Here is a 12,675-nt window from a genome sequence, read left to right as displayed (position 1 = left end):
CTGTGTCTATAACGCTCTGTTCCTGGACTTTCCTCTTAATGTGTGATTGCCTTCATCTGTGCTGAACACCTTTCTGAGAAATTAACCTGTTTAAAACAGGTGATGGCAATCATACATTAAGGGGAAGTCTAGAAACAGAGCATTGTGTCCCTCCTGGAGAGGGTCATGTTGGGAGGTATGTGACAGAGAACCAGCCCAGTGAGCCCACAGACAGTGCCAGACACCCACTGCCTTCCCATGTTGCCCAGCACTGCTACTCCACAGCCACCAGGTGAGCGCCCCCCTCCCGCGATTTGCGGCAAAACCTCCCCCCCCCCCCCCCGCGCGCCCCCCCCCTCCCGCGATTTGCGGCAAAAATACCCGCTCCCCCGCGACCCCCCCTACCGCGATTCGCAGCAAAAACACCCCCGCGACCCCCCCTCCCGCGATTAGCTGCAAAAAGAAACCCCCCACGACCCCTCCCGCAATTCGCGGCATAACCACCACCCCGCGACCCCCCCCCTCCCGCGAATCGCTGTAAACCCTCCCCCCTGACCCCCCCCCCCGATTCGCGGAAAAAACACCCCCCCCCCGCGACCTCCCTCCCGCGATTCGCGGCAAAAAGGACCCCCTGCGACCCCCCCTTGCACGATTGGCGGCACCCCCCCTGCGACCCCCCTCCCGCGATTCGCGGCACCCCCCCCCGCAATTTGCAGCAGCCCCAGGATTAAATGGCACATGCAAAACACTGACATGGCTATGGTCGACAATGAAAAAGGTTGACATGAGTTTTTGAAGTTTTATTTTTAATTTTTTTAATTTTTTCATATTCATTGTCATGTGTCGACATGGACACCAATGAAGTGGCACACTTACGTCAACATTTATATGTGTTGACCTTTCTGTGTTGATTTTTTCTTGTGGCGATTCGCATCACACCCCCCCGCAACCCCCCCTCCCGCGATTCGCGGCACCCCCCCGTGACCCCCCACCTCCCGCAATTCGCGGCAACCCCCCACCGGAACCCCTGTGAACCCCGCCCTCCCGCGATTCGCGGCACCTACCCCCGCGACCCCCCCTCCCGCAATTCGCGGCACCCCCCCGTGATTCGCGGCAGCTCCAGAATTAAATTGCACATGGAAAACACTGACATGGCTATGGTCGACAATGAAAAAGGTTGACATGAGTTTTTGAAGTTTTTTTGTCATTTTTTGAATATTTTCATATTCATTCTCATGTGTCGACATGGACACCAATGAAGTGCCACACTTATGTCAACATTTACATGTGTTGACCTTTCTGTGTTGATTTTTTTCTTGTGGCGATTTGCGTCACACCCCCCCCACCCCCCACAACCCCCACTCCCGCGATTCACGGCACACACACACACACCTCCCCCGTGATTCTCGGCACCCCACCCCGTGACCCCCCCTCCCGTGATTCACGGCACACCCCGCGACCCCCCCTCCCATGATTCGCCGCAACCCCCGCCCCGTAACCCCCCCTCCCGCGATTCGCGGCACCCACCCCCGCGACCCCCCCTCCCGCAATTCGCGGCACCCCCCCCCCGCGATTCGCGGCAGCTCCAGAATTATATTGCACATGGAAAACACTGACATGGCTATGGTCGACAATGAAAAAGGTTGACATGAGTTTTTGAAGTTTTTTTTTTTCATTTTTTGAATGTTTTCATATTCATTCTCATGTGTCGACATGGACACCAATGAAGTGCCACACTTATGTCAACATTTACATGTGTTGACCTTTCTGTGTTGATTTTTTCTTGTGGCGATTCGCGTCACACCCCCCCACCCCCCCCCCGCAACCCCCACTCCCGCGATTCACGGCACACACACACCCCCCCGCGATTCTCGGCACCCCACCCCGTGACCCCCCCTCCCGTGATTCACGGCACACCCCCCGCGACCCCCCCTACCATGATTCGCCGCAACCCCCGCCCCCGTAACCCCCCTCCCGCGATTTGCGGCAACCCACCCTGCGACCCCCCTCCCGCGATTCTCTGCAATCCCTCCCCTCCCGCGATTCGCAGCATCCACCCCCCCACAACCCCCCCCTCCTGCAATTCGCGGCACCCCCCGCAACCCCCCCTCCTGCAATTCGCTGCACCCTCCGCAACCCCCCCTCCCGCGATTCGCGGACACCTAAGTTGCAATACAGGGCATCTTTCATACAATTCTAACCATATTTCTCATATACAAACGTTCACAAATTAAGGGGGCGCAGCCCCTTACGACGGTGTGAAGAGCGCCCGTAGGGCGCGATGAATCACCTAGTACAGTGGTTCTCAAACTGTGTGCCGTGGCTCCCTGGGGTGCCTCGGGACACATGCAGGGGTGCCGCGGCTTGGTGGTCCAGGACCAACTCAAATTATTAATGGTTAATTATTTAGGAGCAAAACCAGTGCTGGTGGATGCCAATCATAGAATGTGTACAAACTGAAGCAAATCCTGCCCTTTACCACATAACTGCCGCTAAGAATCGCATATAAACCCAATCTGATAAATTTTTTTGGACCTAGGGGTGCCGTGAAAAAAATTCTGATTCTCTAGGGTGCCGTGAATCAAAAAAGATTGGGAACCTCTGACCTAGTATATATATACTGTATATTGCTTTGCTATAATACTGAAGTATTGACAATTCACTGCTAATATTTTAGTTACAATAGTTCACCACAGCCCATAAATCCCTGTCTGGAATACATTTGTACTAAAAGTATGGTTGCCCTATGAGGGAGGGTGTATCAAGCCTTGTGGTGGAATTGCCCATAGCATCCAATCAGCTTCTACCTATCATTTTATAGAATAGGTAAAATTGCTGGTTAGAAGCTGTTCGGTTGCTACGGGCAACGTCTACACTCGTTAATAAGCTTGTGTGTGCTTCAGCTGCAGCGCTGCATGCCATGATGTGTATAATTCAGTAGTAGACTATTCATTAATTTCTCCGAGACAGCGATGGGATAAGAAAATAATAAGACACACGGCGCGCATGCGCTTTGACGCCTGGGAACCCTGGCTGTTCCAAACTCAAAATGGTGGTTTCCACGTGGTTACGGGCGGAAGTGTAGGTTTGTCACTTCCTGTATGTACAGCTGCTGAGCAGAGCGAGAGAGAGATCATGGATGGAGCAGAGTAAGTGGACGGGGAGTGCAATCCGCTGGCATCGTTACTGGGTGACCAAGCTGGCACGGAGAGAGCTATGGTCTACGAAAGCCATGGGCTAGGGCAGACGGATGGCACAGGGGTGGGTGGTGGGGAGATGACGTATCAAGGAGTCACTGACATATGTATGGCGAGTGATTGTTGTGTGTTAAAGTTCAGATGCAGGAATATATATATATATATATATATATATATATATATATATATATATATATATATTTATTTTAGAGTCATACGTCCTGGTCTTTTAAACTCCAGTTACAAATTCTTCCATCCCATTGCTTCCTCTGATGGGTTTGCGCTGCACAGTCTCTCTCCTTGCTCCTGGTATGTTAGTAAATCTGCTGTGTTTATGGGATTTGGAATAACGTACCTGCGATCTGAATGATGATATTAGGAATGCTGATAACGCTGCTCTATAAATATTAAGCATCTTATATCTATAAATGGATGAAAAAACAAACAAACAAAAATATATATTCTATATATTTTGGGACATACTATGGGGGGAATGTAATTATTTTTAGCTCACCAATAAGCATCTGCATTCAATTGTTTTGGGTGTCCGTTAATTATCGCGTCTAAAAGAACTGGGCTTAGGGAAGCCTGCTCAACTATTATCCCAAGTATTACAGTTTATTGCCAATCCAGGAATGTGTATTTTATGTTGTATACATTGATCACAAAATGTCTTTGTAAGCAATAGTTGCAGTTTTTCATTCAGGGATTAACACCATACTAATGCTGGGTACACACTGTCCAATATATCTGGCATTTAATAGCACAGTTGATATGTCATTGGTCTGTCTGCCACTGTGCACCAAATCGTACACACTGTGGGGTAGATTTATTAAGCTTGGTGAAGTGATAAACTGTCTGTTTTTTTTATCACCGGCCAATCAGCTCTTACCTGTCATTTTTCAAACCAAGCCTGTAACTTCACACGTATGAGCTGATTGGCCGGTGATAAAAACCAGACAGTTTATCACTTCACCGAGCTTAATAAATCTGCCCCTGTATGAGATATCCGCTTCCCGTTCACGTGCAGCACAAGCCGGCGGTGATTGACAATACAACTGGGCGGTCGCACATAAATGGATGCCTAGTTTTGACGTCAATCTCAACTGATCTGACAGTGTGTATGCAGAACACTCTGCCAGATTCATCTGCAGATAGATCTTCCGATGTGTACCAAGCTTAACTCCTGAGAAAGCTTTGCAAAGCTGCCCATTGGAGAAAGCTGGTCCTGAGAACTACACCTGTGCTGATACAGCATTGGATCTGGCCTGTGTTGGGCTGTCTGTGTATAAAACACCAGCCGTTAAAGATCAGTACATTGGAATCTGTGCGTGTTGCTAATAATTTACTGAGAAAATGAAACTAGACAAGGCAATTATTTTTATTCTGTATGAAGGTAAAGTTCAATAAAACTGGATCCCTTACCAGATCCTTATCTTTCAGACCACGAAAGCTTCCACGGGTCCCAGAAAATCTCCTGAAGAAACGGAGGAAATACCAGGGGGTAAAAGCGGCAGAAGCTAAGAGAGCCTTAGAAGAAAAAAGAAAGGTGAGCGGCTCTTTATATGAATTGTACCATCCCACGTATGCAGATAATTCCTATTGTGTTGCACCATCCACGTAACATAACTCCTTACAGGAAATGTTCCCGCTAATATATGGTCCTATAGTCCCTTAGATCTATTCATCTGAATTGTCGTTCTGCCCTTCTCATCACTAGTGGGTACTAATGAGCAATGGCGTTACAAAGACATCCCAAACCTGTTCAGTACATTATCCCTTGCAGATTAAAATACCAGGTTACACTCTGGATCTTACAGGCAGCTCCAATCCAGATGCAGCCCGGTTGAGAAGATGAGATCATCTCCAAGGGCTGCTCCTTCTATTACACCTTTCACACAGGAAACCAAATTACTAGGTGAAGCAGTTCTACCTGGTAATTTGTCGTTCAACGTGGGTCCTTTTTCTTTGTGAAAGGATCAACCCGGGTCCTAAATCCCAGGTCTCGGACCCTGGAATTTACCATGGGCGAGGACTCGGGGTTTATGACCCGGGGTGATTCTTTCACATGGAAGAAATACCTGTTATTCAGCAAATTACCAGGTTGACATTTTTAACCTGGTAATTTGCTGTTCAGTCTGAAAGGGGGTCAGGAGGAGCAGCCTGACCCGCTTTTATTACCAGGTTAAAAATGTCATCCCGGTAATTTGCTGAATTGTCAGAAAGGGGTATTAGTTTTCAACTGGCCCTGGATTACCTGCTTATTTTGAGCCTTACCCAAGTCCTTCATGGGAAAAACACTGCTCTACAGCTGTGTTGGTTTCCCAGGACACTGAACCTGGTTGAGCCTAGGGATGGCCATCAATGGTGATTCTGCACCCAGCCATCAACAGTGGTAAACTATTTGATGGTCATCCATTATATTTGACTGAATAGCCCATGGGCCAATCAGAAGTCGGGGATGGGACTGTGGGGGCGGAGCTATGCACCGTATCACGTCCCCTTAGGGGGTAAAAAAAAGGAAACATTGGTTCTCCTTTGCCGTCGATGTAGGGAAACCATCTGGTTCTCCCACATCAATGGCAAAAGTATTTGACATCGACCATAAACCATCGATGATTTCTAGTTGAGCAATGTTCAGTGACAGAAATCCAAGTTCAGATACAATAACCCCAGATTTTCTTGTCAGTGGAAAAGGGGTATTCATTATTAAAATGTTGGTACCTTTCTCATGTGTTTTTACCGTTTTACAGCGCTGGTTTTTATTTTTTCAAGAGAATCCTCACATTATGCATACAACCTTCTATTGTATGCATTTGGTTGTATTCTACTTGTTAGTGCTACAGATGTTTTTTAAGAGGGAAACTTTACTTGTCGTATTTATCTAAAACTTATTTTGCTCCTCACTACAGGGTCAGCCCGGGAAGCCAATCAAATTTAAGCGTTTAGAGACCCTCGTCCGGAACTCCCGGAGAAAATTGAGAGATGATTCCAGATTGCGGAGGATGGAAATTTACAACAGAGTGCCCAAGCTGGCCAATCAGAAGCTAGCATTTGTAGTGAGAATTATGGAGTACGTCATTGGAATTACTATTTGCCATATTTGTTCAGTTATAAGAGGGTCACAATACCGATATTAAGTTGGTACATATTGTAGCTCTGCGTGACTCCAGGAAGAAGTATCATTTAAAAAAAAAAAAATACTTTTTCCATTGAAATGACAGTTTACTAGATGAGCCGCCCAACCTGTGGGTCTCCAGATGTTCTAAAACTACAACTTCCAGCATGCCCTGGCACAGTTTTGCTATTAGGAAATTGTGGCAGTGCAGGCTGGGGTGTGTAGTTTTAAAACAGCTGGAGAGACACTGATTGGCCTAGGTCCTTGATGGCTAACCTTGACACTCCAGCTGTTTTTCAACTACACATCCCAGCATGCTCTGAAGCAGAGCATGCTGGGATGTGTAGTTAAACAACAGCTGGAGTGTCAAGGTTAGCAGTCAAGGGCCTAAATGGTATCACAAACAGATTTCACACTGAAACATTTAAGTTCCAACAGAGAAACATCTGAAAACGTTATGAAAGTGTTCATTTTTTACCAGTTATTTAATTGGTTGCTAAGCTAATATGGGATAACGTGGAGCTTTCCTACCAGCATGAAAAACTGAATATAGCCTAATATAACTTAAATAACGTCATAACAATGTCAGCTGTTGTAGAACTACACATCCCAGCATGCCTTGCCATAGTTTTAGCATTCCCTACAATTTGTATTACATTAAAAAAAAAAAAAAAAAAAATACACCTTTCTATATTTCCACCTACAGCTTTTGCTTCTCTCTCAGTATTCAGGGGGTCAGCCCAGCTGTATTACGTGCGCTCAAGACCCTGCGGCTAAAGGACATTTTCTCTGGAACCTTTGTGAAGTTGACTCCAGAATCGGTGAAGATGTTGCAAGTTGTTGAACCGTACGTTGCTTGGGGGTGAGTACCAAGAGCATTGTGCTTTATATTGAGGCTGTCTGAAGCCTGTGATGTGGTGTTTGTTACTGTGGTACAGATTTAGGCGTTGGTCATCGATTGCCTCTGTAATACCCCTTTCGTATCACAAATGCCGGGTTCGCACCTGGGATTTGGGCACAGGTCCGCCCCCAGGAGCAACCCGCATTGGCAGTGTTTAGGCGCTCACAGCAACCTGGCTTACTGCCGAGTCGCTGACATCTTCTAGGGGGCGCGGCGGCACTGAGGTGACGCTGCTGCCTCCTCCATAGAAGTGAAAGGGACTCTGGTCCGACCTGGGAATAACATTTCTTTTATCCCAGGTCGGATTGCCAAGTTGCTAGACTCGGCATATTCGAAATGGCCCTTTCACACTGCATGCCAACCCAGGATCGACCCGGGTTATTTGTGCCGTGTGAAAGGGGTATAGCACATCTTTTGGTACGTATTTCTTTGACATGCTGCGTTGTATGTGTGTCCATTTCTCTTCACTACAGTGTGTTTTCTAACCCTGTGCGATTATTGGTATTAAACAATATATCAGCCTGGGATCACACACGCAGTACACTGTCTATCTATGATGATGACCAGTGCACCAGGTATTGCGGTGTATGGTACGTTCTATCACAGGTTACGTAATACTGATCTCCCTTTCTCTGGCTAAAGCGCAGATAATATGTAATATTATGTCATTACTCTGTAGAACTTAAGTTTACATTTTTTTTAGGGGGTATGATACCGCCCTTCTTTATCCCAATGGCTACCTCTGAGCTGGATCTAATGGAAGTGGAATTGGGGGGTAGGCAGGCATTCCAGGAGAGCATGTGTCCTCTTATTCTGTCTTGGCCGATGCAGCCGGGCCTTCACACCAAGACTGTAGGTGCCAATCAATAGAAGGGCACTCTCCGATAACTTATATGTATATATTCCAATGCCGAGTGCCGTAGATTAGTGCTTTTTGTTTTAGATTAATTTTTTAAGTATTTTTGTGACCACATCTTATGACCCGGTATTCCTTATAGCTTGTCAGCTGTTCTTCTAGGTGCATTACAGCAGGTGTGTCGGTAACTGCCTCACCCTTTAAAATCAGTTGCAGTGAGCTTTAGACCAGATCGCATGCCTGGAGTATTACACTAATGTGATATTGAGTAATACAGTAGGAACCTGCGGAAAAGTGGGGTCCAGTGGAGGGGGCTGCAGGCTTAAATGTATTAATCAATGCATGAACTGCATCTCCACTGTTTATTATGGCTAGTTCAAATAGTGAGTACACAGCCCCTCTGTTTAAACAATGTTTTTACAAACCATGTTGCACCCCAAAATTTGTCAGGCCAGGGGTGTTGATAATGAAAGATTGTGTTGAGAATGACCGTCTATTGTTTGGTTTATGGAGGAATTAGAACAGGTACAGAGAAGGGCGACTAAGATAGTAAAAGGTCTGGAATCACTAGAATACAAAGATAGGTTCACCAGGCTGAATATGTTTTCACTGGAGAAATGGAGGTTGAGAGGTGATATGATTAGTATGTTCAAATACAGGATTGGGAATCATATGGAACTGGGAGATGTCGGACCAGTTTGCTCTTGAGAGCCCCCCCCAGCAGCTCCCCGGGAGGCTCTCTTACGATTTGGCACCTGATGGGCCATTTTTACATGCAATAAATTGAATGTGATTTATTGCATGTAATATTCTCCGGGAAGTGGGCAGTGGTGGTCCGTGCGACGGCTGGAAACTAGTAGCGGTATTTGCTGGGTGGGAAGCGGCTGCTGAATGTGCAAAAAAATATTTTGCCAAGACTTGCCGGTCGTTGATTGGCTGAGAGAAATCTCTCAGCCAATCAGTGCCCGGCCAGCATTTTCAAAAATAATTTGCACATTCAGCAGCCGCTTCCCACCTGGCAAATACTGCTGCCATACTGACTCCGCTGCCAGCCATCCACAGCTGCACATAGGTGTGTGCCAGCGGTACTTAACTGCTGGCACACGCCTAGGATCAGACCCAACACATCGCGGGTTCTAAAAAGCATCCGCAGTGTACCACTGGTGGGTCGGATCCGATAAATTTAATGTACAGCCTATCCAACCTCCCCACTCCGATCCGATGTGCACGGGACCGCGCATCGGATCGGAGGGAAATGTCAAACAAATGTGATTTTGGCCCGATTTCTCAGCTTCATCCGTCGGAACTGGGCAAAATTGGCCCAAATCAGATAATTGTATGGGCACCTTTGCTTAAGTCAGTAGCTACAAGTCAGATAGGTTGAACCCGATGGACTTGTTTTCAACCTTGATTACTATGTTGGCAGAATGTGCTACAGCTTTTATGGAGGTACCCAAAAGCTGGATGGTTGAAGAGTGCATGTCCTAGCTACGCTCAATATTGTTGAAGGTCTCTGGTATATTCGGCCCTGTCATGTTTGCAGTGGTATTTTAGAGGCTGGAGTACTAATGTTTTTATTCTGTGTCATTTTTTTTTTTTTACAGTTTTCCAAACCTGAAGTCTGTGCGCGAGTTGATCTTAAAGCGGGGGCAAACAGTGGTGAACGGCAAAATAGTGCCCCTCACAGACAATAACATGATAGAAGAGCAGCTAGGTAATTTCCTAATACTTTGCTAGAACACGGCCATTTTGTCATGTTCCGCCTCTCAACTTTCCTCTTCCTCTCTTCAGGACCGCTTGGGATTATCTGCCTGGAAGATGTGATCCATGAGTTGTATTCAGCCGGAAGCCATTTTCCCCGCGTCAACAAGTTCTTATGCCCCTTCCAGCTGTCTATATCACGTCATGCCGGTATTAACAGGAAGGGCTATCTCACCGAGGTCGGAGATCCTGGAAACAGAGGCACCGGCATTAATCAGCTTATCCGAAAACTCAATTAAAGGTGAGGAACAGGTTCATTGTCAGAAGCGTGTTTTCTAGGTTTAAGTAGCAGCAACAGTTGATTATCCGGGGTTCAAAAGGTAGATGAGTAAGTGAGACACGAATGGGGCCTACACACAGGGAGATTTGCTGAGCAATGCTAGATCATTCAGATAGCTCAGCACACACTGGGACAGAAAGATGTAAAGCCACCATTACTAATAAAGGGTATATCACGGTAGGGATGGCCATCAACATCCCCATCGACATGTCTTTTAAAGCAAGAACTATAAGTGGCTATAAAACATTTGGTCATCTGCCATCTATAGTTCCCACTTGCATAGCCGCGCATGTGTAGAAGAACCTTTTGAGGTATATATGAATTAGGCTGAAGAGAGAGACTGACAGATGCAGTAATAGGCAGGGGGGACAGGCAGGAGTTTTTTTTATTATCGGATGCCTTCCATTGATGGCTGAAACTATTCCAACTTCCCCCATCGATTTTTCCAATATATCGAGCACTATGTTCTAACCATCAATGTTTTTGGAACATATGTAGTCGATGGCCATCCCTATAGAATGATTGTTTTCACTTGATCGATGCTTAAGGCCCCCTTACACTGTTATTTGGTCCAGATTTCACCCGATTCAGATGGATCTGGCAGTGAAATCGGGCCAAATCGCATGTTTAGATTTGCTAAATCTTATGTGCAGCCAGGCAGGGGACTCTGTGAGGGGGCTGGTGGGGGATACAGAAGCGGCGGATGCCGGCGAGGGAGCCGGAGCAGGGAGCTGCCAGTGCTCCGGACAGGTGGAGGAAGCAGGGGGGCGCTGCGAGGCGGCTGGCGGGGGACGCTGCTAGTAGGGCGGGGGACACAGAGGTGGCAGTCACAGAGAGCCGGGCAGGGGGAGCCGGGAGCTGACACCGCTGGAAAAAAAAGCCCATACAATAAATGGGAAGCCTGTAATTGGCTGAGAGTGTGCTCAGCCAATCACAGGCTGCCCATTCATTGTATGGGCTTTTTTTTTTTCAGTACTGACCGCTCCCCCTGCACGGCTCTACGTTACTGCTGCCTCTGTGTTACTGTCCCCCGCAGCGTCCGCTGCCTTTGCCCTAGTAGCAGTGTCCCCCATCAGCCGCCTTGCAGTATCGCCCGCCCGCAACCTCGATGTCTGCCACCCCCTGCTCCCCCTACCTTGCAGCTCCCCGGGAGATGCATATAATACATCGCATGCGATGTATTATATGCAAAACTTGGCACATCAAGTGCCTAATCGTGGGTCCCCCTCTCGGGGAGCTGCCAGGAAATCAGGTTCGACAAGCCTTACTCATGAAGCAGCTGTAACAGACTATTTTTTTTATATTCCAGGCGTGATTGGTTCCTCTGAAGGAGACGCTCAATTTTTATTGTCTGGAAGATTTCCGGTGGATAATGTTTCTTCGATCTGTTCCCTGATTGGATGGAACTTTGGGCACCATTATTTGAGCTGGTGCATGGCACCACGTCACAGGGAATGGACGCTGCAGTGTAACATTTACACCCAAGTGCCAAGAGGCATAACCAACCCATGGACAGACTTCTGGAGCCCGTCTCACTGATAGGGAATTTGTGTAAATAAAGTTGCTCTATAAAGGTTAGGTTTGGAGAGTAACCCAAAACATTTGATTGGCTTGTGTCTGTTTTTCATACTTTAAAGTTAAATGAGAGAGGAATGTAATACTTAAAAGTTTATATTTGTAAAAAAGAAAAGAAAAAAACCCTATTCTATATTGTTTTTTTTTTTGTTGTTTTTTTAATGGGAATAAAAATGTTCTTTAAAATGAATATTCAGGTGCACGTTTTAATTCCCATTACAAAGGGTTGCACGGGTTTCTAGTGTGCGGATTACCACATGAGAGCTTAGTGTAGAAGAGTAAGGTACAGCCTATGCTGATAACAGATCAGGAGGCGGTAGTCTTGGCTTAGCTACCAGATCAGCCAATTGGTTTATTGGTTAGGTGTATACTGAAATTATCTTGTACGTAGACACCAATCCGCTGGCAGCAGAGCCATTTCAATACGTTTGCACATTTGTGACCTCAAATTCAGTGGCGGCTGTACCTATATATCTGCATGATATTTCACCATTGCCCTTGTGCCAATTTATGTTGTGTTCACACCTACCTGCACACTATTGATGTATTGTTCACCGTTTGACCGAACGATATGTAGAAAAGTGTGTATCCAGACTAAAGGTGCGTACACACGGGCTATAATCGCTGGCAATATGGTCGCTGAGCGTGCACCGCTGATAAATCGCCGGATGCGCGCTCCTGTTTTTTTAGCCCCCTTATGGTCGCTTGCTTCTGCTACAGCTGATTCCCTCTGCGGCTCCCACGGCAGAGGTTCCCTTTCATCAGCGACCATCTCTGGCTGAAAATTGCAAGCTATTCTGTCTCTACCTCATTTTGACTAGAAATTGCTGGTGCACAGTGCATTGTGCACCAGCGACCTGCAATTTCTAGCCATAATCGGAGGAGCAGGCTCCTGCGACCATGAAGGGCTGACAGCGGGAGCGCGCTTCTAGCAATTTATCTCCCACAGCACATGAAATCACTGGCAATATTGGTTGTAAGGTCATATACTGTATCATTGTGTGTAGC

The 12,675-nt window shown here is 46.9% G+C and overlaps 1 protein-coding gene across 1 annotated transcript; it reads left to right on the top strand.

Annotated features, from left to right (window-relative positions):
* The first annotated feature begins 2,984 nt into the window (after positions 1-2,984).
* Positions 2,985-11,857, top strand: RPL7L1 (ribosomal protein L7 like 1). Its single transcript, XM_083146048.1, has 7 exons — positions 2,985-3,128; positions 4,620-4,725; positions 6,089-6,249; positions 7,019-7,156; positions 9,656-9,765; positions 9,843-10,053; positions 11,402-11,857. The coding sequence occupies exons 1-6, from the start codon at positions 2,986-2,988 to the stop codon at positions 10,049-10,051; spliced, it is 867 nt and encodes a 288-aa protein (XP_083002174.1). The 5' UTR covers position 2,985; the 3' UTR covers positions 10,052-10,053; positions 11,402-11,857.
* Positions 11,858-12,675: the final 818 nt, after the last annotated feature.

This window comes from Crinia signifera, chromosome 6 (assembly GCF_055691185.1).
Source record: "Crinia signifera chromosome 6, ASM5569118v1, whole genome shotgun sequence".
Classification (NCBI taxonomy): Eukaryota; Metazoa; Chordata; class Amphibia; order Anura; family Myobatrachidae; genus Crinia; species Crinia signifera.
Note: the sequence above shows the minus strand (reverse complement) of the source record. Positions and strands in the feature narration are given on the sequence as shown.